Source organism: Bactrocera tryoni, chromosome 4, assembly GCF_016617805.1.
Source record: "Bactrocera tryoni isolate S06 chromosome 4, CSIRO_BtryS06_freeze2, whole genome shotgun sequence".
Taxonomy (NCBI): Eukaryota; Metazoa; Arthropoda; class Insecta; order Diptera; family Tephritidae; genus Bactrocera; species Bactrocera tryoni.
Window position 1 is genome coordinate 43,560,489 of NC_052502.1, and position 27,218 is coordinate 43,587,706.

The 27,218-nt window shown below is 39.3% G+C and overlaps 1 protein-coding gene across 2 annotated transcripts in view; it reads right to left on the reverse strand.

Annotated features, from left to right (window-relative positions):
* The window catches only part of LOC120773914 (low-density lipoprotein receptor-related protein 4), a 44,611-nt gene extending 18,348 nt beyond the window's left edge, over positions 1-26,263 (reverse strand). The window contains exons 1-20 of one of the 2 annotated variants that reach the window (XM_040103109.1): positions 25,960-26,263; positions 23,158-24,713; positions 11,793-12,843; positions 11,042-11,486; positions 10,852-10,973; positions 10,598-10,789; positions 9,973-10,523; positions 9,417-9,909; positions 8,931-9,352; positions 8,631-8,846; positions 8,284-8,561; positions 7,931-8,227; positions 7,371-7,868; positions 7,158-7,310; positions 6,571-6,962; positions 6,387-6,512; positions 6,201-6,318; positions 5,668-6,142; positions 5,445-5,602; positions 1,856-3,082 (exon numbers count right to left, since the gene is read on the reverse strand). In XM_040103109.1, the coding sequence (XP_039959043.1) occupies positions 2,960-3,082; positions 5,445-5,602; positions 5,668-6,142; positions 6,201-6,318; positions 6,387-6,512; positions 6,571-6,962; positions 7,158-7,310; positions 7,371-7,868; positions 7,931-8,227; positions 8,284-8,561; positions 8,631-8,846; positions 8,931-9,352; positions 9,417-9,909; positions 9,973-10,523; positions 10,598-10,789; positions 10,852-10,973; positions 11,042-11,486; positions 11,793-12,843; positions 23,158-23,197 (6,150 nt within the window). In that variant the 5' untranslated portion in view covers positions 23,198-24,713; positions 25,960-26,263 and the 3' untranslated portion in view covers positions 1,856-2,959. Of the gene's footprint in view, positions 1-1,855; positions 3,083-5,444; positions 5,603-5,667; positions 6,143-6,200; positions 6,319-6,386; positions 6,513-6,570; positions 6,963-7,157; positions 7,311-7,370; positions 7,869-7,930; positions 8,228-8,283; positions 8,562-8,630; positions 8,847-8,930; positions 9,353-9,416; positions 9,910-9,972; positions 10,524-10,597; positions 10,790-10,851; positions 10,974-11,041; positions 11,487-11,792; positions 12,844-23,157; positions 24,714-25,959 lie in introns of those variants that run through there. The other variant, XM_040103108.1, reaches the window with a different exon arrangement.
* Positions 26,264-27,218: the final 955 nt, after the last annotated feature.

A 27,218-nucleotide genomic window follows, 5' to 3' on the forward strand; every position in this document is an offset into this window, starting at 1 on the left:
TTTTTAGCCTTATTCTTTTAATAATAATATATGCTAAAAACTGTTAAAGTCACTAGCAAACCTTTCCCAATATTACTGAAGCATTTAATTTTTTGAAAATAATTTTTCACTTGATTCAAAACTATTAGCTCTTACATAAATATACACAGAAAATTTCTTTAGAATATTTGTTTTAAAAAATTAATTACTTTTTTTGAAATTTGATCTGTTTTTTTGAAAATTAATTTTTTTTAAATAAAGTAAAATAAAATAAAATGTTTTTAAATTAAAAAAAAAGTAGTTTTTTGATTTTTTTTGAGAATTGATTTTTTTTAAATAAAGTAAAATAAAATAAAATGTTTTTAAATTAAAAAAAGTAGTTTTTTGTTAAAATTTAAAATTTGTTGTAAATTTTTTTTTTTTGATATAAAGTAAAATGATATAAAATGTTTTGAAATCCAGTATAAAAAAAACTTTTAAGTTTTAGTTTTAAATAATATTTTTAGTGTTCTTTAAAATTTATTCACAAATTTTTAAAATTTCAGATTAAATAAAATATTTTTAAATTGGCAAGAAATTTGTAACTTTACAAAAACTTTAAAATTAATATAGTTTTTTTTATTAAAATCTATATTTTTTGAATTTTGCTTAAAATTTTTCAGAATTTTTTAAAATAAGAATAAATAAAATATTGTGTATTTACAAATTTCTTTTAAATTCTCCTTAGACATTTACAAATATATTTTTGAAATTCAGATTAATTCAATTAAATATTTTTAAATTTGAGAAAAAATTGTAACTGCTTACAAATTTTAAAATTTTAAAATTTGTATTTACAAAATTTAAAATTTAAAATTTGTTAATTTTTTTATTTATTTAAATATATATAAATTTTTTTAATTTTTCTTAAGCATTTACATAAATTGTTTCCTAAATAATAATTACATTATTTCGAATTATAATCTGAAAAAAGTGAGAAACTCATAATTTCCAACAGTAAGCAACACTGCTTTCGCTACCCGCACAGTGTGACGGAACACAGCAAATTGGCATTTCAATTTTTGCAACAAAATAATGAAAATTTTTTTTTAATAATTTTAGTAATAACTTTCATTACCTTTAATTAATTTTAGCACGCAATAAAGACAAAATAATTTTTAGTAATAATTTTTTTTGCTTATAATTAATTTTGGCTTATTTAACATATGCATACATTTAGTTTTTGTTTTTGTTTGTTTCAATTGTTTTTGGCACAAATTCACAGTTTTACTCGTTGCTGCTGCGGCACAACGAGTAACTTTTCTTCATTTACATGCTTAAAGTTTTATTTATACTATTATTTTCATTTTCATTTTCATTTTAATTTTTTTTTGTTATTTTTGTTATTGATGAATCTTTATTTATTTAGTTAGGCGAATTTTCATGTTTTCACATTTCATTTTACTTTGTTTTGTGGTACTTCTAAAGTATTTTTACACTGCTACCTGCTACTTTGACTCCATTTTCTTTTTCACACATACATACATACAGACAAATACGGTTTTTTGTAATAATTTTAATGTATTTGTCTGTATGCAATTGTTTTTGTTTGAGACGTTACGAAATTATTCACTATTTACAAATTTAATTAGGACCGTCTCTATAAATGCCGTTAGACGTATGACACACTTCGCTTAGCTATACTTTATTACCAAACATTTTTACCTACACACATGCAGATTTACAGATTTTTGTTTTGCTTCTTCATTTCTTCTGGCATTTGGTAACTCTCCTTCATTCTTGTTTCGTTTTGTAGTTTGTCGCTGATTTTTAGTTTTGTTCAGTGTTGCAAATAGGAAAATTTTTATTAGTTAATAAAAAATCGTTTTTAGTTCTTGGTTCTTTGTTTTTTGGTTTCATCTTTTGTATTTAGCTTTTTCGCTTTAGGGTTAGCTTTGTTTTGTGTGTTTACTTTGCTCTTGGCTTTCAGCGTTTTGCCGCTGCTCACTTATTGTTGTTTTAAAAATGCTTTTTGCTAAAGTCAATCGGATGCTTAAGTTCGGGCAAATGCGCATGCGCGTATGCAACGACAGCTGTATATATATATAAGTGCATACATACAGGTCTTTACACACACCTATGCGTAGGAAAGGCATTGTACTTATTTTTTGAATAATTATTTCCTCACAAATTTCAGTTCAGTTTTTCATTTAAATATGCTTTTGCAGCAATATGACAACTATACTTTACAAAAAGAAAAGCAACAACTTTTTTGAAAAAAAAAATAATTAAACTTTAATTCTTACTAAATATTTTGTACAGTGTAGTGGAGTCATAATTTATTTTTACATTAATGCTCCGCTCTCAATTACACATACGAACTAAAACGATTGCTTTCTAGTAAACATACAGACATTTACACACACACACACTCATATGTAAATATGTAATAGTTTTTCATTTCGTTTGGAAACAACCGTGTTCATTTACATAACTTGGCGCACGCGCTCTTCATAGATATCGCTCTCTCTCTCTCTCTCGCTCTCACTACATTTGTTTACCCCTTTCCGCATTCCTTTGACTTTTCTACCTTAATTAATATAATATTTACACACACATAGTTTCTCTAAATATTACATACATATATACGTTGCTGTATTTTGTTTAGTTTTCGAAAATGTGAAATCAAAAAATTTAGTTGACATTCAAACAATGATTAAAATTCTTTCAGAGATGTCTCTAAATCCGCTACACTAACAACTATGCTTGCATTTATCCATACTTTCGTTACATATTACATATGTATATATTTAGAATTGTGTTTCTCCCAGTGTATGATTGGGAAAAACTGCTGCCTTTACTTGTAGTTAATTGTTATGCGCAGTTTTCTCTTTTTAGCGTTTCGCTTTTATTTGTATTCGTTTTTGTTTTCCTTTATTTGTGTAGAATGCTTCTGTGGCATCACATTACACGCGTTGCGTAGTTTAGTGTTCACCTTGGTTTACGTTATTGTTGAGAGTGTCGTTAGTTTGGTGGAGGGCGATGCCATTGGTGATGGCGTCGGCACAAAGAGACTCGACGAGGCTGTCTCGGTGGTCACGCTGCGCTCTTCGTAGACACGCTCCTGAAAACATTTCAATGAGGATAAGCAGGTGGCTAGGAATAAGTAGTAGGATGTCCAAAAATTTAATGGACTTTTAAGAGGCTCTTGAAGACCTGACTGCACGCGACTGCTCTTAATTTTACCGAAAGGATTGTTTTCAAAGGATATTAGTCTAAGCTATAGTTAGTAATTCCATATGTATTATGAGATCCTCTTTAAGGGCTCTTCTATGAGCTTTATACCAATGTTCGCTATTTGGATTTTGAGTGCGTGTAAGGTTCTTGTCTTTCTAGGCATATAGTGGTCATATTTTTTCTTGTAATTTCTGTATTCTCTGATTTAGAGACTGCATTATAAAGTATTTAGACTAATTTTCTTAGTTTATGCAAGAGAAAGTGGAAATTTGTTCCGAAAAAGAGGTGTTATACGAGCTTAGTAATTGAGTCAAGTTTAAATTGGTTCCAGGATTGAGTCTAGAGCAGTGAGCTAATAACATTTCGTTGCCTTATGCGTTTTTAGGTCTTTTTTGAGTTCATTCTCACCGCTTTGAGCTCTTACGAGCTAACCTTAAACTATTGCATAACAGGCTATAAACAGGTTATATACAATTTTAAAACAACTAATAAAAAGCTCTTAGCCGGTGATAAATTCTGTGGCTTTTGAATCGAACGGTTTTCTCCCAACTTTGATAGGGGAGTTTAGTAGTGAAAGCAACATATAGTCTTCAAAAACTCTAAAAGCTTTGAGGTACATGTTGTTGTTGTTGTAACGGGTACCTCATCCCCGTTAGGATATCAAGTTATTGTCGACGTCATCCAACGGTAGGCCCAGCAAACAAGCTGTTTCGACGGGGTCGAAAGGTAGAAGGGTGGCAGATGAGTAGGGTTAGCAGGGCATAAAAAAGGTGATCAGTGTCAAACGGAGACTCATTTCACGCTGGACATATAGTTTATAGTATTAGTTATGTCAGGGTCTATTCTGAGTAAGTAGGAGTTGAACCTGCTACAGTATCCAGAACGAAGCTGAGAAAAGGTCACTCTAATTTCTCGCGGCAACTCGAGTTCTTCGTCTGTAATGGGTGGTGGTTTGACTCCAAGCACGCCATTCACTGATAGGGAGTCGGTGAAGGTGTTGATGGCTCTACTGTGAATAGCGGTCAGTGCTTGCCGGAAGTTAGATGCGTAGTTGAAGAATGAATTCTTGATGCTCCTAGGAGGCGGTTCCGTTCTAAGCAAGTGACTACAGGAAAGATTGATGCGAAAGCACCCCAGCAGAAACTGCTGGGAAAGGAGCCTCACTAAGCAGGTGTTCGATGGGAGATATCAAGATGCATCCTGTCGTAGTTCGGAGTGCAGTGTCCGGAAAAGTTTGGAGCTTGATCATTTCACTGCATCCAGGCGATCATATTGGTGTGGTGTAGTTAAGGACCGGCCGGCCAATTGCCTTGTAAACTGCCAACAACGTTTCTTTGTCCTTTCCCCATGAGCTGCCGGCAAACCACTTGACGTTTTTGTTGCGGCTCTGTACTTTGGCGATAATCGCGGTGGTATGAGGAGTGAAGTAGCATAGACTATCAAAAGTCAAACATAAAATGTTTGGCTTATTGACAGTCGGTATCTTAACGGCATTGCCTGCAATATTAAGGTCAAGTCTGTACTCCCTATTTCAGTTTGCGAATATGGTCGCTGTGTTTAGTAGGAGAGAGTGTTAAATTCCACGCAGCGAGGAAGCGAGAAAGCTCAGAGAGATAGCCGTATACTTTTGAGCACATGCCATCGATTCCATCGCCCGACGTCATTATCGTACAATCATCAGAGAACGACGTGATAGAAATTCCCATTGGTGGTTGCGGAAGTTTCGAGATGTAGAAGTTAAACAATAACGGGGAGAGTTACATGGTCATACGTAGCTTGAGGTTTAAAAATACAGGGCGGCTTAAAACTCTTAAGCGGCCTTCAAGTAGTTCACTTTTGTAATACGAAACTTGGTCAGAGATTAAATTAGTGGCGATGAAATCTCTAACTATATACAGCTTTGAAAAGGAAGGGTAGGTAGGTCTAGTATCTAGCATCTGACCCATAAATCCTTTTGTCTTTGAATCTCTTCTAAAGCTGAAAACATAGTCACCAATTTACTAAAATATCTCATACGATCGCACAAGGTAAAATTTAAAGAAAAAGATACAAAGACAAAGCCAGTAATGGTTTGGAAACTTGTTCGGGGAACAAGCTGTCTTATAAGACGTAAAATTTTTAAAATTTATATAAGCTTTATATAAGTTGATGGGATAATGTATAAACTTGAAGAGCTCGTCCAAGTGTCAGTATACAGAGTAACTGTAGTTTGTGACTGATTGCTTCCAAAATCAGTGAAATATACTTACATGTGATTTATCGTACTTAAAGCGTTTCCAAATGTTTGTCTTTGGTTCCATTGGTGTGCCATCCACATTGTAATTGGGGTTTGAGAAGGTCAATACCGAGCGACTGGAACCACGCGCATGCCTTTTCGTCTTATTACGCTTCGAATTGAACATGAGAACTACAAAAAAGTAGAAATAAATTATAAAACCGTTCATAACCCTCCGGCGATAGTCTGCTACTCACATAGTATAGCTGCTATGATTACGATCAGCATAAGGATCACCACACCGCTAGCGATGAGTATGAGCGTCTCACGCTTACTCGATTTCGAGCTGGCGCTATAGTTGTCATCTTCGTGCTCCGTTGAGCTACTCTCGCCATCCGTGGTCTCCTCCACATAATCTGGCGTATTATCACCACCATTCGGACGTGGCACTACAAATTTAGGTGTCATTTTGCATTCACGATCATCCGGTTGATCGGGACACGCGCACACATAGTCCGCACCGCGGTAGAGACAAAGGTGCGTGCAACCGCCATTTTCCTGTGCGCATTGATTCCACTCCTCGGGTTGACGTTTGATTGAGACGGCGCGTATATCCAGCGCACCATTAAGAGAGTCGCGTATCTCTACTGGATTGCTGTAGCCGCGACCCTTGCGATATGAGCGATAGACGGATTTGTTGTACCAATCGGTCCAGTAAATGCTGTTGTCGAACTAGAAAGGCGAACAATTTTGACTCGTACACATTTAATTAAGTCCTTAATTCACTTACCATTGTGAGACCGAAGGGGTGCGGCGCATAGTCGATAATTTTAGTTTTTCGCTTGCCATTGAAGTCCACCGAAGCAATGTTATCTTCTAGCGCATCAGCCCAAAATAGACGACGGTTGCTGTGTTTAAAAGTGGACAAAGTTTCAAATTAGCTTCAGTTGCTTACTATATTCATGCAAAAACTCACTCAAAGTCCAGCGTTAGGCCGGTTGGAAAACCCAGATTTTCGGTAACAATTATAGTGCGATTCGAGCCATCCAGCAAACTACGTTCTATGCGTGCCGGCGCATCCCAATCGGACCAGAAGAGATATCTAAACAGAGTTTATAATAAAAATCATGCCAAGTCCTTAATTAATCATTTTCACAAACCCTTTGCGTGGATGCACGATTAGCGCACGTGGATCACCCAAATCGTCGGAAACGAGCTGTTTACGACAGCTACCATCCAAACGCGCCACTTCTATGATTTTTCGATCTGTATCGGACCAATACAGGTTATCCGCAATCCAATCGATCGCTATACCATTCGGTGTCAATAGTTCTTTGTTCACAATGGTCTTGCTGTCGGACAAATTGGTGAGATCTACACGTCGTATAACATCTGAGTTGACGTCGGCGAAGAAAAGCCATTTCTTGCGATAATGAAAGTCGAGCACCACAGCGCCATGCACGGCGTTGATGGGTAACACGACGTCCATATAATCGGGCATATTGAGTGAGATCATACCGATGCCAGAGCGTTGTGCAATGAGTAGATATTCCTGTGAGAGTCAGAAATTCATAAAAATTGGCTTTTTATGTTTCAATGGTGACTGCATGGAAATTTATAAGTTTTTTTTTGATTGTATACAACTTAATAAATGAGTGACTAAAACACAAATATCTTTGAAAAGAAAAAAATCTTCAAATTCGCTAAAGCTTTCAAGACTTATTCAATAAAATACTTTCAAACTCACCTCAGGCAAAGTCTGGCATTGACTGGTACTACCCTCCTTCAATTTGAGCCCAATCGGGCATCTGCACGAGAAACCGGTAGGATTGCGTAGACAAAGATGCGAACAGCCGCCATTGTTTGAGCCACAGACATTTTCGGGTTGTGTTTTGTTAACCTGAGTAGAAAATTAACAAATTGTAAATAGAAAGTTTCATGGATTCATAATTTTGTTTACCGTTATCACTTTAATATCCATCAGCCCATCAATATTTGTCATGATCTCCTTTTTCGCTGTGATATTTCTACGATCTGTCATGTGCAGAGCTTTTGATTTCCAATCGGTCCAGTAAATATGCTCATCAGTCATGGCTAACGCATACGGATGATGCAATGATGACATTATCAATTTACGCTGATTACCGGTATAATCACACGAATCGATAGTCTTCAATTGCGCGTCTACCCAATATATACGTTTCGTCTTCAAATCCAATGATAAACCATTCGGCCAACCAAGATTCGATGTGACAATACGCTGACGACTCTCGCCGTCCATGTGAGAACGTTCGATCTTGCGATAGTGACCCCAATCGGTCCAAAATAGAAGTCCAGCTTCATAGTCCAGCGCCAAACCACGTGGTGATTCCAAATCTTTATAGGCGATCAGGTGACGATTTTTGCCGTCCAAGCTAGCGACTTCGATGGTGTGACGTCCAGCATCAGCCCAATAGATCTGCAATAAGTGAGTTTAAAAATATCTGCTTTGCAATTTTGAAAGAATTCTTGAATGTATACCGTTTTGCCCACAGAGTCTACAATCAAACCATCAGGATTATCTAAGCTTTCACCAATAATTTTGTGCACATTTAAGCCATCAGGTGTGGAGCTCATAATCACATGCTGCTTAGAGTCGGACCAATAAATCACGCCTGTTGTCGAGTCTACATCCAAAGCGACCGCATTTCCAATCGGTGGCATCGGCAGCACCACGTCGATGAAATGTGCAAAGTCCAATGAGATTTGTCGTATGTCGATGCGGTGTGCGAATATGATAAAGCGGCTGGGACCCTCTGCACATGTCCGCAGATCGCTCTGTTTCAAGAGAAGTATTATGTTATGTTATAAAAAAATTCGTTTACAGTACTTACCCTCAGTTGTACTCCCACAGGACAAGCGCAAGTGAAACTCATTGGGTTCAGTAGACAGAGATGTGAACAGCCGCCATTATTAGAACCACAAGCATTCTGTATACTCCTACGTGAGCGATGGAACACGCGTATATCCATCAAATCGCTAGTATTCGCAATAATTGTGGTGATATTCTGACCTGTGAGCTTGTCGGCGCTGAATGCGGACTTATTGTCCCAATCCGTCCAGAAGACGCGGTTTTCGCTGATATCCAAACCGAAAGGATGACCAAGGTTGTCTGTGGAGTTTAAAAGAAGGATTCGTATTACATCACTAAGCCATTACAGACTTTTGCGGTGTTACTTACTTAATATTGTTTTACGTTTGCCGCCATTAAAGTCCATACTTTCAAGCGTCTTCGTACCGCCATCCACAAAATATAATCGTTGCTGACCGTAATCTATGGCTAAGCCATTCGGCCACTTAAGATTCGTTTCAGCGACAATTACTCGTTCGTTGCCATCCATATTAGCGCGCTCTATCATAGCATGTTCGCCCCAATCCGACCAGAACATGATGCCCTCTGCAAATAAATAATTAATAGTTTGATGTTATGACATGAGACTATCCAATTTCAATTATATTCTATGCTGTAAGCTCAACTTACCTATCGGATTCACGACAATATCACGGGGCTTATCGAGCTTTTCCCAAATTAGCAGGGTACGTTTTTTGCCATTTGTCGTTGCCACCTCGATACGATTAGTAGCAGGATCGGTCCAGTAAAGTTTATCTGTAATCCAGTCTAAAGCCAAACCAGCTGGCGAGACGAGATTCGAATGCACGACACGCTGTTGGTAGCTACCGTTGAGATGCGCCTTATTTATCGTACTCCGTTCCACATCGGTCCAATAAATATAGTCCGTTTCACTGCACCAATCTAGCGCGACAGCATGCTTCATATAATCCAATGGCAAAATCATATCCACTTCATTTGACGCTGCTGACTTTGTGTTCAGTTGACGCAATCGTATGTCCTTTCTGCGCGCGACGAGCACAAGCTTGTCGGGTATGCTTTTACAGGTTTTACTAAAGAAACGATAATTGACGAAATTGATTTGTAGCTACCTAAGTGAATTTTGCATTGACTTACCCATCTTCCTTCAATGATAAACCGATAGGACAGCCACAGCGCCGCGAAAGCTTATTTGGCAAGCACAAATGAGAACAGCCGCCTCTTAGGCCGCGTCTGTCTTTTTGACAACGATCCGGATACTCTGGTTGTCTTGCTGGATGATAAGCGTGTATATCCATTGGAAAGTGGAAGTTCTCATGCACCGAACGGAAACCCTTTCCGGTAATCTTATTAGCTGCCGAGACGGTTTTCGTATTCCAATCGGTCCAGTACATGGTATCTTCGAAGATGGTTAGCGCAAATGGATGCGGCAAATGTGTGCTGAGTATTTTCACGCGCTCAGTGCCATCAAAGTTGGAGGACTCAATTGCGTGCTGTTTCGCGTCGGCCCAATAAATCTTCCGACTGGGGTAGTCTATAGTGAGACCGTTGGGCCATGTAACTCCATTCGCAATGATCACTTGCCGCTGAGAGCCATCCATATAAGCACGCTCAATTTTCGGATTAGGACCTGCATTCAAAAAAAAAAAATTATTCGTGACATTTCCTCTTAACTGCTGTTCCTGCAACGCACCCCAATCGCTCCAGAACACCAACGCCTCGCCAGGGTGTATGACAATGGCGCGCGGTTTATCCAGATCGTTTGATGCGATAACTGCCCGCAACGTTCCCATAAAATTGGACACCTCTACACGTCTCGTACCCGAGTCAGTCCAGAAGAGCAGATCATGCACCCAGTCGACGGCTAGGCCACCAGGCGATTCCAAGCCCCACTTGATAACATCCCGCAGCCGTGAGCCATTCATGTGCACCATTTTAATTACGTCCGTAGAAACGTCCGACCAGAAGAGTAAACCTTTACGATAGTGGAAATCAAGCGCGATTGCGTTGTGCAAACCCTTGACTACAGCCGAGTAACGGTTATTGCTCAACTGTACACGTCTGATGTCCCAACGATTTGCCACAACCAATGTCATCGCGCCGCCGAGTGCCTTACAAGTGCGTAGATCCGGACGTAAGACGTAGCCGGTTTCGCAGGAGCATTTGAATGAGCCGTGTGTATTCTCGCACTTTTGTGAGCAAACTGGACTCGTTATATATTGACATTCATCGATGTCGGTGCAACTGGAAAATATTAAAAGATATTATATGGTAAATGTAGATATCTGTAAATTATTCAACATTTATAGCTCTCTTACTTCCGACGGTTTTCGTGCATCAGAAAACCAAGATTACAAGCACATTCTTCCCGCCCCTTCGCTGTGGTAATACATAATTGCTCGCAACGTGAGTTCTCGCCGCAGGTACGTGGGTGTGGACAATTCACTTCATCCTCACCTAACGGACAGTCATTCTGCCCATCGCAGACATGCTTTTGGTGTACACAAATCCTGCAAACGTAAACGAACTTATAGCAAAGAAGCAAAAATAAATTGGATGAGGTCATTTGTACTTTAAATTTGTGATGTTCTTCTTGGCTGGACAAAGAAATTGTCCGGGATCACACTGCAGGTGACATTCTACCTCATCCTCGGCAGACGAACAATCCGGGTAGCCATCACAAAGCCAAGTATTCTAGTAGTTAGAGGTAAAAGTATAATTTAGGAGATCATTAACTGTGCTAGAGGGCGCGTTCAACCTACCAGTATGCAACGTCCGTTGTGACATGTGAATTCATCTGGTCCACATTTGGTCGGCGTACTCCCTATCATATTGCCACAATCGTGTTCATCCTCACCGCCCTCACAATCCTGTTCCTTATCGCATTTCCAGCGTCGCGGTATACAACTACCATCGTTACATTTGAATTCGCTTGTCGTGCAATCGGATGGTTTTTGTGGGCAATCCTCTTCGTCACTCCAATCGCCACAATCATTATCGCCATCACAATGGAAACGGTTCAGTATGCACTGTCCGCTTGGACCGCCATGACTGCCACGGCACTTAAATTCACCTTCCGGACAGCGATTAAAGACCGCGGGGCATTTGAGTTCGTCGGAATTGTCATTGCAATCGCGTTCGCCGTCGCAACGAAAGGCGATCGAAATGCAGTAGCCGTCATTGCAGGTAAAGTGCTCGGCTGAGCAACTAATTGTGCGTGAGAAGATAGCAGTGTTAAATAGTTGCATTTGAGAGGAGAATAGTATGAGCAAATGAAATATACAATAGAAATCGAGAACTACGGCTGCAGGACTAATAATTATATAGAAACAGTTCATCGCATTGCGGCACATGTGTTCTCTTTGATCTTAAGAAGCTTCGTAGCCAAGTCTTGCAAGAATCTCATTGCATAGCTTACATATGTTTAATGGAAGGTTTCTCAATTTCTTTACCCGACGTAGAGTTCGTCGAACTCAAACTAAGGCTAAGGCTGGATAAAAAGTCTTTACTTACCTCGTGCGATTACAATGCGCTTCGTCGGAGAAGTCCTTACAATCATTTTCGCCATCACAAACCCACTGCTTCGGTATGCAGAAACCATTTTGACATTCAAACTGATCATCGTCCGAGCAATTCATACGCGCCACATTTGCACCGCAATGCGTCTCATCCGAATAGTCACCGCAGTCATCATCGCCATCGCACAGCCATTCCTTGTTGATGCAACGATATGTGCGCGGACACATGACATGCATGCCCGTCTGTTCACAATCCTTCTGCAATTTATGCAACATATCGCCAATCACTTCACAATCGAACTCATCAGCGCCATCGTCACAATCGTTCTTCTTATCGCAGCGCGCGCTCTGATCAATACAGGTACATGTACTGAGGCATAGCCATTGTGTGTCGCCGCACACATTCTGACAGGTGTGCGCATAGCCGTCATTGGGACTCATCAGGTTACCCTCATCGCGCACGCTATTAATATGCGGCCGAAAGACTGTCTCCTTGTGATGTCGCATATAACCTTCACGACCTCGCGCCATTTCACCCATATGATCATCGGATTCTTGCACACTATACAAATCCGTACGACTAATACCGCTGCGCGCACCAATATCGCGGAATCTGGTGCCGCCGCCGCCAGCATTATTTTGCGCTGCAACGGCATTCGCTTTGTGTGACGACTGTTGCTGCGACTCGGTGGTGTATAGTTCAGGTGCATATTGTGCGAAATAATCGGCGTCGGGATGTTCATGCGGCGGGAAGTCTGATGGATGAAAATCCTCATCATCATGATCGCCTAGATGATACTGCGTGTGTGCATCCTTTGGCGTTTGCTTTTGCTTGAGTGCGACAGCGTCGCCGGCACCACCGACGGCTTTACTGCTAGCGCCGGAACGAAAGAGGCGCTGCTGTTGTTCCTGGTGCTGACGCTGCAACGCAATGCTGTCGCGCACAAAACTGGAGCCCAGCAGCTGGCGCGCCGAGCCATGCTTGACCTCGCTGTGTACGCCCGATAAGCTGGGCCATGATGTCGTATCGTCATTCCCGCCTAGCGCTGTGGGCGGCGGATCAAATGAAAGCATAAAAATAGATATAAATTAGTGGGACTGAGTCAAGTAAGCAGTAAGATATTTTTGAATGTATCTATGTAAGCTAACAATGGCAGCTAAATTGCATTAGCTAACGAACTTAAAGTGAATGTAAGCAACACTTCATCGCAGTCGTGGCAGTCAGTGAATTTACGCGGCACTCCCCACCGCAGCTTGCGCTGATTTAATGAATGAAATCGGGACGTTTTCTTCATCAGGCGTTCGCGCTCGACAGCGCTTAGCTGACATTTTAGGGTTTGAGGCTTTTATATCTTAGCGCTGCTCACTTCAGCATCTAATGCCGACGAAGTGTGTCGCATGGCGTCGTCTACCATTGCCCTTGCCAAGTTCCAAGCTCATCAGTTGCCGATGCTGATTTTCATCTGTCCGAATCTATGAATATTGGTATTAGTTGTGTCGGGCGCATGCGCCACATTTTCATATGCGACTTTCACTTTTCTATGTTGTTTATGTTGTTTTTGTCGCTGTTATATTTTATTGCTTCGGTGCGCGTTGTTGCCGCTGCTGAATGGAAAGTGAGGCGACGGACAGCTGAACGTTGCCGAAGCACTCATTCATGATACGACAGGCACGAGCGCTCTTCGTGCCCATATATCATGAGACATTTGAAGGCAGGTGGGAGAGCAGAGCATACTTGATGAGAGTGTGCTTAGAGGCAGAGCGGTGGCAATCAACATTATTGAGCAGGCGGAGAAAGTGAGCGCGAAAAGTGACTTTATCAATGAGCAACAGCGAAGCAACTTCGGAAAGAGTGGCCAAAAGCTTTCAACATCGTAGGCATTTGCCACTCGCTATGCCTCGTGCGCCGTGGAGGCCAAATGGTTACAGCGAGGAAGCCACTCAAATAGCGTGGGCATGCGAAACTTTCCACAAGCTTAGACGCATAGGCGCATGTATGTAGGTATACCGCACACCAACACAACAAAATAAATCCCGTTAAGCGCACATACCTACATGAGTACAGGGTGTAGTGAAGTGCGCCGAATGTCAGCAAAGCTAACGCATATACAGTTACAGCTACATATAAAAGTATGTATGTGCAAGCCTTTCGTTTACATACATACATATGTACATGCATGTAATGGTTTGTGTATTTATGTGGAAAATTGCAGGCAACAAAATGAAAGAATTTCTCAATTGCACGCATCGACACGACGATGCCAAGGACAAGGCAGCCGAATCGAGCTATTTGATGTTGCTTCGTGCACAGCCGACACACTTCGAATTGATTCACAAAACGGACAAGGACGGACAATCGGTTTGCTGAATCGCTGTTGGAACACGCCAAGCGGTGAGAAGCAGCAGCGAGTCTTACATATATATATGTACATATGTATGTATATGCCCACATCAGTAAATATATGTATGTACCTTGAATGGACTGAACTGACCTGTTTTTCCTGCGCGCTGTACGTCTTAGCCGTTGACATCAAAGTCTGTGGCAGCTGCAATGGGGTGTTGCTGCTGTGTCGCTTTTATTTGCTTCTTTCACGTTTTTACAATCGCAAGTGTGGAAATAGTTCTCAGGGCTTATAACACTGGTTTGTGCAAGCCAAAATAGGTATACAGTTATATATAAGTAGCAGTTGTTGCACATACATACATTTACAGTTGCATTGCCACAGCCTGCAGCTTGCAGCACACTCATCTTGATTGAATTATCTAAAGGGAGTGGCTGCGTAACAGTAAAGTCCTTTCATGCTGCTCTTAGTTTGTTTGGTGCGGAAAGCTTAGTTTTATTTATTTTTACTTTTGTAGAAGCATAAGGTTTTACCAAGATTTCTTTTCCAAATAAATCGTGAAAGTTTAAATTAGATATCTTGTCTTCTTTTTCTTATATATAACGCATAACGTACGAACCACAGTTCGGAAAGACTTGAATGTTTACACAACTATTCTTTTGGTTTTGCAGAACGTCCTAATGGAGCCCATTATTGCATTATAGCTAAATACTACTGTGGGCAAGAAATAGTAAGACTTTTTAATTTCAATTTTCCGCGAAAATCCATTAGTGGAAATATTTTTCTCTTCACATCAAAATATGTAGTCATTAGTATAAGCTTGCCTAAAGTACATAAAGGGCATTTTCCCGATTTTTACGATTAGTGAAATTATTCAACCTTCTTGGTTACATTAAATTTTATGTGCAGAAACAAATTTCTGGTGTTGAAACATTTGGAATGTAGAAAAAAGTTTTCGGTCATAATTGTTTGTCGCGAGCAAGTGTTTTTGTTTGCTACGAATTATTCAAAGAAGGTTGAGAACGCGTTGACGAAGAACCGAATCAACTAATGATCAACACGTCAATAAAATTAGTGCTTGAGAAAGGACGATTAACAGTGAGAGATCTTACTGGCGTCGTCGAAATGTCGGAAGGATCAGCGAAAATCAGTTTGAAAGATCATTTGGGAAAGTGATAGTACAATTGGCTTCAAATCACTCAATCTGAACAGCGGCGCGTTAACCTCTGTGAAACCATGCTTTCCGACTAGCATTACATCACGAAACGTGATGACTGGCGATGAGTTTTGGATCTATGCTTCCGACCCGGATACAGACGAACAATCGGCCGAATATTGTGGCAAATGTGAACCGAAGCCGAAAAAACACGTCAAAGCAGATCAAAAATCAAAGTTATGTTGACAGTTTTCTACGTTTATCGAGGTGTGATGCACTCCGAATTTCTTCCGACCGGTCAACCTGCAACATGCAATGCTATTTGAGTGTTATGTGTCGTTTGCGCGAAGCTATTCGTAAAAAGAGGTCGGAATTATGGGCCGAAAACTTTTGGTTTTTTCAGCATTATAATGCATCGTCCAATCTACTCAAGAAGAAAATAATTCGAGCTGCAGAACTAAATAGAGAAGTTACCATATAAGAGTGTATAGTTGCGGGCTTAACTTCGAAGTCGTAGATGTTTACGTCTATCTTGCCACTTCGGATTGAGTAAGTAAGAGTAAGAAGTTAAGTCCAAACTCTATAAGTCACTCATTATTCCCGTCCTGAAATATGGTGCAGAGACATGAACGATGACAACCTCTGATGGGTCGACGTTATGAGTTATTGAGAGAAAGATTCTGCGGAAGATTTATGGTCTTTTGCGCGTTGGCCACGGCAAATATCGAATTCGATGGCACCATGAGCTGTACGAGATATACGACGACATTGAAATAGTTCAGCGAATTAAAAGACAGCGGCTACGCTGGCTAGGTCATGTTGTACGGATGGACGAAAACAGTCCAGCTCTGAAAGTATTCGACGCAGTACCCGCCGGAGGAAGCAGAGGAAGAGGAAGACCTCCATTTTGTTGGAACGACTAGGTGGAGCAGGACCTGGCTTCACTAGGATCTCTAATTGGCGCCACGTAGCGAAGAGAAGAAACGACTGGCGCGCTGTTGTTAGAAGAAGAGAGTAAAGGTTCAATAAGGGCAATATAATCTCACATCGTAAAACGTCACAAAATGTTCTTAGAAGTAGAGAGGCAGTGGATGTAGCAAAGTAGTTGCATATATACTAGGTTACAGGCTACAAAAAATTCCGGAAAACGAAATAGCTGTTGAGATTGCCAAAGCTGTTGATATTGCCAAAGGTGCCATCCGTCTGGCTACCGAACAAGAACAGGAAACACGGAAAAGATATACAATGAAATTGTGAGGAATGCTTGTACTTAGCAGGATCGCCAATATCATGTCTATCCATTGGGAAAACTTTCATGCTTTTTACTCACACGGTCTCGAAAGGATTGCACGATGGCTGTTGTAGTAATGGCAAGTCACAATCTTTAGGCATGCAGAAAATGCAGAGAAGTAGGCATGAGAGATGTTGGCACACCCATATGCCTCTGTTCAGCATTATCTAGAACTCGTCTTATGTCGTAAATACGATTCAAGGAGCTTTGCAATGCAAAGGAGTAGAAGAAGTATCAAAGTTTAAGTCGCTCTTAAAATTCGCAAAACGCGTTGATGTCTTGTATGGCGGATACTTTACCTCAAATTAAACAGAACATCCATCTGGCTTTACTAAGGACCAGTAGATTTATGTATAATGTAACAGCCGACCAGTGTAACCATACGTAATTTGCGGTCTATATCATTAACACGTCAAAAAAAACACACTTTATTAAACAAAACTTGTGGGTCATAGCCCAAAGCGTTTCTATCAAAATAATTAATTTAAATGGAGGTTAACATTTGTCACACTTGACATTACTGATTAAGATAATAATAAAAATATTTGGAAAGCTCCCCGTGCCTTTTTTGTTTTTTTTTTCTCCACTTTTTCATTAGTTAACTTAAAATATAAACATCTTCGAGATAATATTTTAAACAATCTGGAAAGTCATATCAATTATATAGCTTAGATAAACAATGTGTAACACCTTAAAGATATAAGTACATTTAAATTTGAGGAATATATTGCGATCTGTGTTCTATCGTCCCCTCTTTGGTTCACACTTCTTTTAATATAGTGAAATAAAAGAATATATGCTCTGGTGTCTCTGCTCTGCTCTGCTAGCCACACAGATCCACAGAGTTGTACTCTAGTCTGTGCAGATGCCACTGAAGATTCCGCAAGTTGCCTTAGTTTGTTTCTGGGAAGGGCCATTACTGTCTTGACCGCTTTGTATCGAGCTCCCCCAGTGGGTGTCCCACGTTTGTTGAAGGAACTTGTTGCCAGTCATCGAAGAAGTTAAAAAATTTATAGTTAAAAACTAACGCTTTATATAAAAATTAAATTAGAAGCTTATAAAATCTCTTATGGTTCAACTAAATGTATTTGAATTGATACTTTAAGGGGGGTTGCCAACTATGTGCCGATAGACGTTAATTGTTTACAAAAAGAAACGGAAAAAAAATTTGCAACACAAACAAGAGTTATCATTAAGCTGAAATAATCACTAGACTTGGTGGAATTGGCTCTTTGTGATTCGAGGTTTCCTACCTTTTTAAAGAAAAAACACAGAAACTTCAAATTTAATGGGAACGCTTCTTATTATTAGAAGGAACATTCTTTGACAACTATTTTTTGAAGATTATCTCTTTCAAATGTTGGCCGCGACTACGTCTCAGACAGTCCATCCGTTGAGTTCAATTTTGCATGACTCGAACGCTGTGATATCACACGATCTTGATGGCCAATCGACTGGCCCAAAACGTGAAATTATCTGCTCACCGAAGTGTTCTCTCAATATATCCACTGATTGATGCGATGTGTTGAAAGTGGCGCCGTCTTGTTGAAACCAAATGTCGCCGAGATCATGTGCTTCAATTCAGGCATACGTCAATTCGTTGCAGCGAGATGGACGTGAATTATTTGGTTGAATATTATCCAATAATGTATGCTGGCTGTCAAGATGGGTAATGCTGTTGTGAATAGTTCAGTAGGCCGTTTATGTTGATCATAAGGTTAGCGAAGCAGGCGAAACACATTCTTTACCGAACGTGAATTTTCGTATTAAGTTGAATAATTTTTAAACATTGTTCAGGCGTCAGTCTTTCCATGATGAAATGCCAAACAATACTGAACCCAGTTTGCATGGCAGTATGACACGACTCAAGCATGACTTGTCAAAAAAAAACTACTGAAAAGAGTATCTCTTTTTGGATCACCCGTTATAAGGAATATTGGGCCTTATTGCATTTGTGGGACCTAAGAAATTCATTGAACGAATAGCACGCACTGAGGCGTCGTGGAATTTTGTCATTGCTAATGTATTCATTATTAAATTTGTTTCCTGGTCTTTCCTGATCTCTCATCAATTTCATCAAGGAATTCTTAATTCAAATGGTAAGAAATCTTAAAACTTTTTTAGCGAGTTTTAGTAATTTAATCATTCTTCAGAACTTTATTTACCTTCAGACAGATTTACGATTATTTCTGGTTTAAATACTGATCGGCTTGTCTCTTTTCAGGTCTCAGCATTATCAGCTGCTTATCAGAAGGCATTAGGGTTAGTTAATACTAAGATACGTCATTTTTGAAAACTTCTTCATAGTCGTATTTATTCCCGAAGAATATATAATAAATAATAAAAAAGAAATTGCACTCAAAGGCATTTTCTCTCCAAAAAAAACCAAAGCGTACCAAAATATAAAAGCTGTACCCGAACATAACAGAGCTTAACATAACATAATATAGCTAACCAGAACTTAACATTACATAATATAACCACTATTTTTCATTTTGTGTGGATATTATTATATTTTAAGTAAATTACTTATTAATTATAAGAGCTTGATGAAAATAATATATTATCTCTAGGAACATTATTTCCTATTAAAAGTTTTTTTGTATGATAAAGTCAACAACTTTAAATATACAGGCTAGAAGTTCATTGCTAGGCTTTAATAAGTTAAGGAAAAAAACTAAAATCAAGAAACCTGTCAGTCGGCTGCAAAGAACTCTTCAAAGGTTAAAATTTTCTTTCCAAGAACATGATTTAAATCGGTGAATTAACAGCTAAACGCTAGTGGACTGAACTGGACAGTTTCTTCCAAAATTGTCCTGAGCAACATTCCGTAACAAATTTCGTGAAAATAGCGTGTCTAATAATACAGTTTTCCATACAAGACTAATTTCGGATCGTACAGTTTATATGGCAGCTACGTAGGTTGACTCTTATATTGTGAGTTTTGGCGATGTTAGTATTGTAATCTGGAAACTCAAAATTGTATCGTAATGTTTGTGATTTTTAATGTCATGCATACTTAAAACGTTTTGACACACAAGCGCTATTTGTGCTGCTTACAGTAACTTCAAATATTCTTCTCGAGCAAAAAGTGGAATTAAGTCGGTTGCATTTTCGCACGCTAACTTTAGACGTGGATTAACTCAGCAAGAGTACAAGATGAACTTAATTAAACTTTTGACGACGAAGCTACTTTAAAAGCCAGTGTGAAGCTATGGTGTGTTGAATTTAATCGATGCTGAAGATCACTCCGAGAAGAATTTCGGAAAGTTCGTTCAAAATCCGTTTTTTTTTCGGAAGCTATTGATACTGTGCGCCAACAGATATTGCGCAAGATCGTCATGTCACTTATGGTGAGATTGAGACAACAATGGGCATAATGGGACTAGCATACATTTCATATTGCATGAACATTTGATTGTAGAAAAATTTTTTCATGAGTGATCACAACCATTTGTGTGGATTGCTCAAAAAAGACTTGTCTCGATTGGTCAAGAGATTTGTTAAAAAAAAAAATACGTTAACGGTGCTTCGAAATATGGCTATGACAACGTGAGAGATGATGAATAATGGATTTATACGAATGAGCCCGAAAGTAAGCAGCAGTCGATTGTATGGGTGTTTCAAAATCAGTCGAGTCTAGCAAAAGCTGTTCGACTACGAAGCATTTCCAAGCAAAGGGCTGCCTGTTTTTTTGAAAAAACTGAACATGGCGCAACCAAACTACTATTGACAACGCAGAAGAGTATATTCCGAGTCGTATACAATCATTTGTTTGCCAGTTGTCTTTTAAGAAACCAGGAAACCAGACGGATCGTAAAACGAGCTATCCAACATCGATAACAATAAATTGCATTTATGAGCACTCAACCCAACACTTTTATAAGTCATCCACCGTATAGTCCAGACTTAGGACGGAATGACTTTTTTATTCTAATACGTAAAAAATAAACTAGTGTTTAACGTTTTTCGACACCTGAAAAGACGGTTGATGTGCATGTTTTGAAGGAACCTAAATTAAAGTGGCAAAAGTGCTTCGGCAATTGTTTCACACGCGTGCAAAAGTGTATAGATTTTAATTCAGAATATTTTGAAAAACAGTAAAGCCATCATATAAAATTTGGTTTTGTTTTCGAATCCCGAATTATAAAAGACAACCTACGTATATGATATCTTATGTACGGTCCGATCTTAAAAGTTACCGGGTATTTTAGTATTATCTTAGGAAGGACTTCATGCTGAATTTTGTGAAGAATTAAATTAGAATTAGGGTTCCCCTAATAAAATTTTTATTCTGAATATTAAGTTTGATTTGATGATATTAGATTGTTTCGATATCGGCCGCAGCGTGGTCAAAATTTTAGATCGATACTTCAAAGACTGCGAGACTAGAACGCGACTAAATCGACTCAGCCTGTCACGCTGAACACCAATATACGAGTATAAAATAGGTAAAAAAAAATAAGTTATCAAAAGGAAATATAAAACGGCAACTGAAAAAAAATTTAAATTTTATATTTTTTAAAACAAAATATTTTTTTTTTAGTGAGACCATATTTCAAAGTATCTAATTAAGGAAATTTTAAAACAAGAAAGAAGTTTATTGCTTTTATAAAAAGAAAACATAAACACATACAGGAAATTGCATGTTGAAAAAATAAGTTATCAAAGTGTTTAAAATCTACAATGGCCATAACTTCGTATTGCTAGTTGACTCAGTCGTTATTGCTGGAAGTTGACAAGCTTCAATCACTCTAAATTTTATAGATGTATGTAGTCCTTAAAATCAGCCAGGTTTTGGGGTTTCTCTTCAGCTATACGCATTTTAAGGATTGCCCAAGCATTTTCAATTGGTGACAAATCAGGGCTTTGAGGAGGCCATTTTAATACACTCACATTTGTTCTGTGATGACTTTTGCAGTATGAATGGGCGCGTTGTCCTGTTGAAGAAGGAAATCCGGTTAAATTTGTCGATGATTCGGCGATGACTTGCTCCCTTAAAATATTTAAATAAACTTCAGCAGTAAGTTTTACTTCCCGGACTGCAATATTGCCAGGGCCATTCGCAGATAAGCATTCCCAAGCCGTTAAGCCCTTTTCCATCGACTTAACTGTGTATTAAGTGCACTTGAATGATAGTTCTTGTTCGGGTGAGCGCCAAGCCTAAACCATACCCTGGGAATAACGAAGTCTAATCATCGATTCATCAGCCCTGAGCACTTCGTGCACAAAAACTTTGAGGTTTTAATATGTGCTCTTCGTAAAATGCTTGTCCTTTTTTCCTATTTTTCTCATTTCGGTAGGGTAACTTTCTTGCAACGCGGCCGTAAGTATTGGCTTTGTGCAATCTAATACGGACAGTGTATACTGAGGGGGCTTTCATGCCTTCTTTTATAAGCTGTGCCGGAATTTTCGGAACGGATTGGAAGAAATCAAAATTGGAAATTTCCAAAATTCATTTATCAACTCTCTCCCTTGTAATTTTTGGGCGCCTTTGTTTCCTCTTCCTGATGACTCGATTTTCTTTGTTGTAACCGGCAACAGCTTTCCATATTGCGAACTGACTTTTATTGAATTTTTCAGCAGTATAACACTGCGTATGACCATCTTTACGCAAACTAAATATGGCTAAACGCTCCTCATTCGTTAGTTGATTAAAATTCACCATTTTCAGATTGTTTTTTTAATTCATTGTAAAAAAACCGCCTTAATATTTCAAAAAATTAAATAAAAAAACGAAAGCTTTACTTACCAATTCGATTTCAAAATTTATAAAAGGAAGAATTCTTGCACTTTTAAAGCTTTTTTCTAATTTATTTTCAAGTTTTGATATGAAAAACACCAAGCATTTGCTAACTTACTTTCCACGGTTTGTCACTCAGCATTTTTATAGAATGCCACTTAAATTTCTTACCAGACACACGGATTTCTATTGAGTATCGGTTAGCTATAGCATTTAACTGTTAAACATTTGTATAATAGGTGATCCGTGGACCATTAATTAGTTCCCTAAAAAGGTTCTAAAGCCTGTTAAAGGAACAATGCAACCTCCCTGGATAATTAATTTGTGGCTTTCGTAATATCTTCGAAGTGTCAAAACAACATTTCACAGGGTGGCAACTAAAATCTTTATGGGAGCATGGCCCAGCTATAGTTTATTCTTGACTAAGAAAACAATGATACGTACTTCAGTGACCTCATCTATAACCCTTTCAGCGAAGGCAGGTAAAACTGCACGAGTATTAGTAATAGATTTGGTAGGAGTGCAGCCCTATCGGGCTCAATTAGCACTTGATGTGCCATTTTGATAGATTAAGTATTATAGATTAGGTAAATAGGCTGATTTTCAGTGAGGCCACGAATAATACCACTTAGACATTAGAGACCCCTGTTCGATGTTATGGCCATAGCTCCTAGGTATGGAACAAAAAAACTGTCGCACAAAACGCACAGAGACTGCGACAAATTTATTGAGGAGGCTAACTACAACTCCTTCGTTGTTACCAAGTTGTTGCCAAAGGACTTATACAAGAATCTGTTATAAGTATAGTATGTGTTAGTGTGCACTCACCCAAATGCACATGCAGCAGCAATACGAGCGTTTTATACATGATCCAAGTGATATTTCCCCGATTGCGGCGTGAGTGCGTGCGAATCGCGGGCGAATCAATGGCAGAAGTGTGCCGGTGTGTTGGTGTGCGTGTGCGCCTACGCCTGTGCTGCCACCAGCCTTTCACTTTGTGTTGTTGTTGTTGTTGCTGCAATTGCTGTTAACGGCAGCAAGCTGCTTTGATGTTGCTGATATTTTACTTTTGCTGCTGCTGCGTTAGTTGTCTGTCGCACCCGATCGCTCACAGGTTTCCACGCTGATTTGTATGCTTTTTATTTTTGTTTTTGTTTTTGGTTTTTGCTTGCGTGTGTGCTTGAAGCTCGTGCTGTTTTGTTTGTATTTATAAATATGCCTGTTTGTTGCTGTTGTTGTGCGATTGTATGCCGTGTAAGCTGCCTGTAGTTTTTGCTGGACTCCAAACGTTTCGTTTTAGTGTTCCAATTCTGTCTCTGCTGCTGTCCTTTGTGCTTGTGGTGCCTGCTGTTGTCTCACTTCACTGCGTGTCGTTGCTGTTGGGTATATTTATATTTATGTGTCAGTGTTTGTGTGTGTGTGTTTGTTGTGCGAAATGCGTGGGCGTTTGAGTGAAATTTTCGAGTTTTCGCCTTGCCCGTGTGTCCTTTCGCTTTGGTGCGCTTGCTAAGCTGAGCAGCAGTTCCGTTAGTTGTCCGTTTGTCAATCAGTCTCGCTGTCAATTCGCAGAATTTATTTTCGCCTAAATTCCTTCAGCTGGCCTGCATTTTTTCTTAATTTTTTGTTTTTTCTTAAATTTATTTTATTATTTTTTTTTTCAATTTCACTGCCTTTAGGTTATTTTATAACTGTATATTTAATACTTTGTTGTTGTTAATGTCGGTATGTGTGTTTTTCGCCTTATTAACGATGTTGCTTCGTCACTAGATCGGCTCACTGCTGCTGCCTTCTGCGTTTCCGCTGCTGCCCACTGGATTCTTCGTGGTTAGGTTGCCTCGTAGCACCGCGCCTGAGCTGTTGCTTTGTTGTTTTTTTTGCTTTTATGTATTTTTAAACGTAAATTTAATTGACGCCTTAATGTGTTGGATTTATTTATTGGCGTTGCAGTTATATCTGCCGACAGCACTTTATTTTTCGTATGATTTCAACTGTGTGCGCTTTGTTTTTGTAATCTTTGATTTTAATTTTCTATTTTTCTTATTTTGTCACTGCCAGTTCTATATAGAGTATATTTGTGAGCAGTTTTTCACGGGTTCGCCGACTTTAGCGCAGCTTTTGTAGCGGCCAGAGCCCCTTTCGTCTTCTCTTATAGCCACGTTTCATCGTTTTCGTAGATTGCGACGATGTCGTTCGGTCACTAATTTAGTTTTGCGCATTTTGCGTACAATTTAATTCGTTGATTTTTTGAGAAAAACACTTTTAATTTTGCCAGTAATTAGGGTAATGGGTGTGCATTTATAGCGTTACTGTGGCGGGGGGTGTGGTTGGGTTGGGAATATTTTGCGTCACAAGTTTTGCACTCTCTTTGTTTTTGTTGTTATTTGCTGTAAATAAGTGAATATAATTTATTATAAATATTTCACATGCGCTGTAAAAGAATTGTAAGCGCTGAAAATTATTGCTTGCTGCTGTTGTAACTGTATTTGGTGCTACATTATTGTTGCTGCTTTTCTGTAAACGCTTTTTGTGTAGTTCGAAGGGCGTGTGCCTGATAGCTCTGCTGCTGCTGCTGCTGCTGTTGGTGCTTATCGCTGTTGTTGTTGTTGCTGTTGGCGCTGCCCAGCCTCTGTGCATGCCTGTGCCTGCCACTGAGCAACCGTGTCCGTGGCACATACAGCATTTATAATCAGGTTAAGGTGCAGCATTCAACAACAACAACAAGCCATAAATTTAAATTGCACTATTTTTGTTTGGAAAACATTAATAATATATATTTTCGCGCAGTTTAATAACATATTAGTGCAAAAAAAAATCAAAACTTTGTATCTTTATTAGAAAAAAGCAATAATTTTCATATTTTTACTTTCACACTCAAGCCTTTTCGCTTGCCACACTTGCTGTAACACGATTTCACTTTCTAGCTTTACATTTTACTGCTTTCTTTGCCGCTGTGTAGCGTTTTATACTTCAAATACCAGCTTCACGCCTGCAAATTTTCTTTAAAAAATGTTAAAAACACATTTTCATAAAATTAAATATAAATTTTCTACGTTGCTGCCACTTTTTCACTGCTACTTTTACTGTTTTGTGTGTATGTATGTGCAACACAGGCTTCGTTATGCCACACACACACACACACTCGTGCACTGCTTATTGCGACGGCGAAGACGCCCACAGCCTACGTTGTCGGAGTAGCGCTGTCGTCGTGTCGGGCCACGGTCACGGAGTTAGCCAGTCAGCTAGTCGTGCAGCACAGCCAAGTCAGCTAAATTTACCAACAGCAACAAAGCCAACAGCGCCAAACCCCAGCAGCCAGCCCGCTGCCTGCCACATGCACTGAAAACCCGAAGCAAATGCGTTGGAGTATGAGCAGCTGTTTGTTTTTTGCACTGAAAATTTATCCTTTTTAACTGCACAGTTACCGTTATGGGCACTTAAATCGTTTTCAATTTTCACTTTTCACTTTTTTTGCTGAAAATTTCACCTACACTTCGCATTGATACACATTAAAGCTGGGCTTGTGCCCGAATTTCGTTAAGCCCACACATAGACACGCACACAGCAGCGGAGAAAATATTTTCACATGAATTTATTTCTTTTTTTATATAAGATTTTCATTCTGCGCCTTACTCTATATACATGTATGTATGTGTGTATGTATTTGCAGAGCAATTTTCACTACACTTCAATTGACATTTTGCTGCATTGTGCGTTTGATTTGCAGCTTTTCGCTTTAGTTTCCACTCAATTTTGCACAATCCCCGATAAAACTAATTCTTTTGCCTTCGAATTGTACAATTTTCTGCGAGTTGCGTTTGTGCACAGCATTTACCGTTGCTGTTTCGGATTTTTTTGGAATTTTTTCTGATTTTCTTAGCTGCGTTTTGCCAGCCACCGAGCACCGTGCACAGCGCTGGAAAAATTGGTCGTCGTCGTCGACGAGGAAACGTACTCAAATAACGCGTAGAATCGCAACGGCAGCTCGCCACGGTCGCCAACCAGCCAGCCAGCCAGCAGCCAGTTGGGGCAGCAAACGTTCTTCGGCTTCAATTCAAGGAACACACACACACATACGCATGTAGATATGAGTGTTACGAGAGCAAAGCTGAGATTCGTCTCAGCGTATACATATAGTCCCGTTCATTGTAAAATGTTTCAAACGCTCACACGCACACACACAAACAAACACAGTGATGTACGCGCTTCTCGCAAAATTTTCATGGTTGGATGCTGTGTTGTTGGTGCAGCAGCACAGCATCACAGCAAAAGCTGCAAACGCTTTGTTGAACGGCCTTGCGCATTGCCTTGCGAATTCGCGAAAGCTCAGCGCCGCTCGTGAACATAAAGCTGCATTTCGTACGCGCACGAGCGGCTTGGTGGAGTTGTGAGCGCCGAAGGGCGGTTCAATTTGAATAGGCGAGCACATTACAAGAGCGCTCAAGCATGTCAATTGGTTATATACACACATATACTTTCATATATACATACATATACTTTCATACATACATACATATGTACACACATGTCGACTCGTGTGACCGTTGTATATTTTCGTAACTGCAGTTATTGGCGCTTAAACACCCAGTCACCCACTAATTGACAACCTGACTCACACTCTCCATATTTATTAAGTTGATTTCATTTCGTTATATACAAACATATGTATACATATATGTACACTGGACATACATATGGGAAGTAAATTGGTATTTCGAGGCTGCAGCTCGTTTGGTTTGTGTAGAATTTGAGAAGAGAAAAATGATCTTTGGGTCTATTTTGTTGTATCTCAGAGCTATAATCGACTAAGCGATTTCAATGGAATCCGTAAAAGTGCGCTAATCACTTCTTCGTTTCGCTAGTTCGCCGGCAATTCTACAAAACTAACTAAG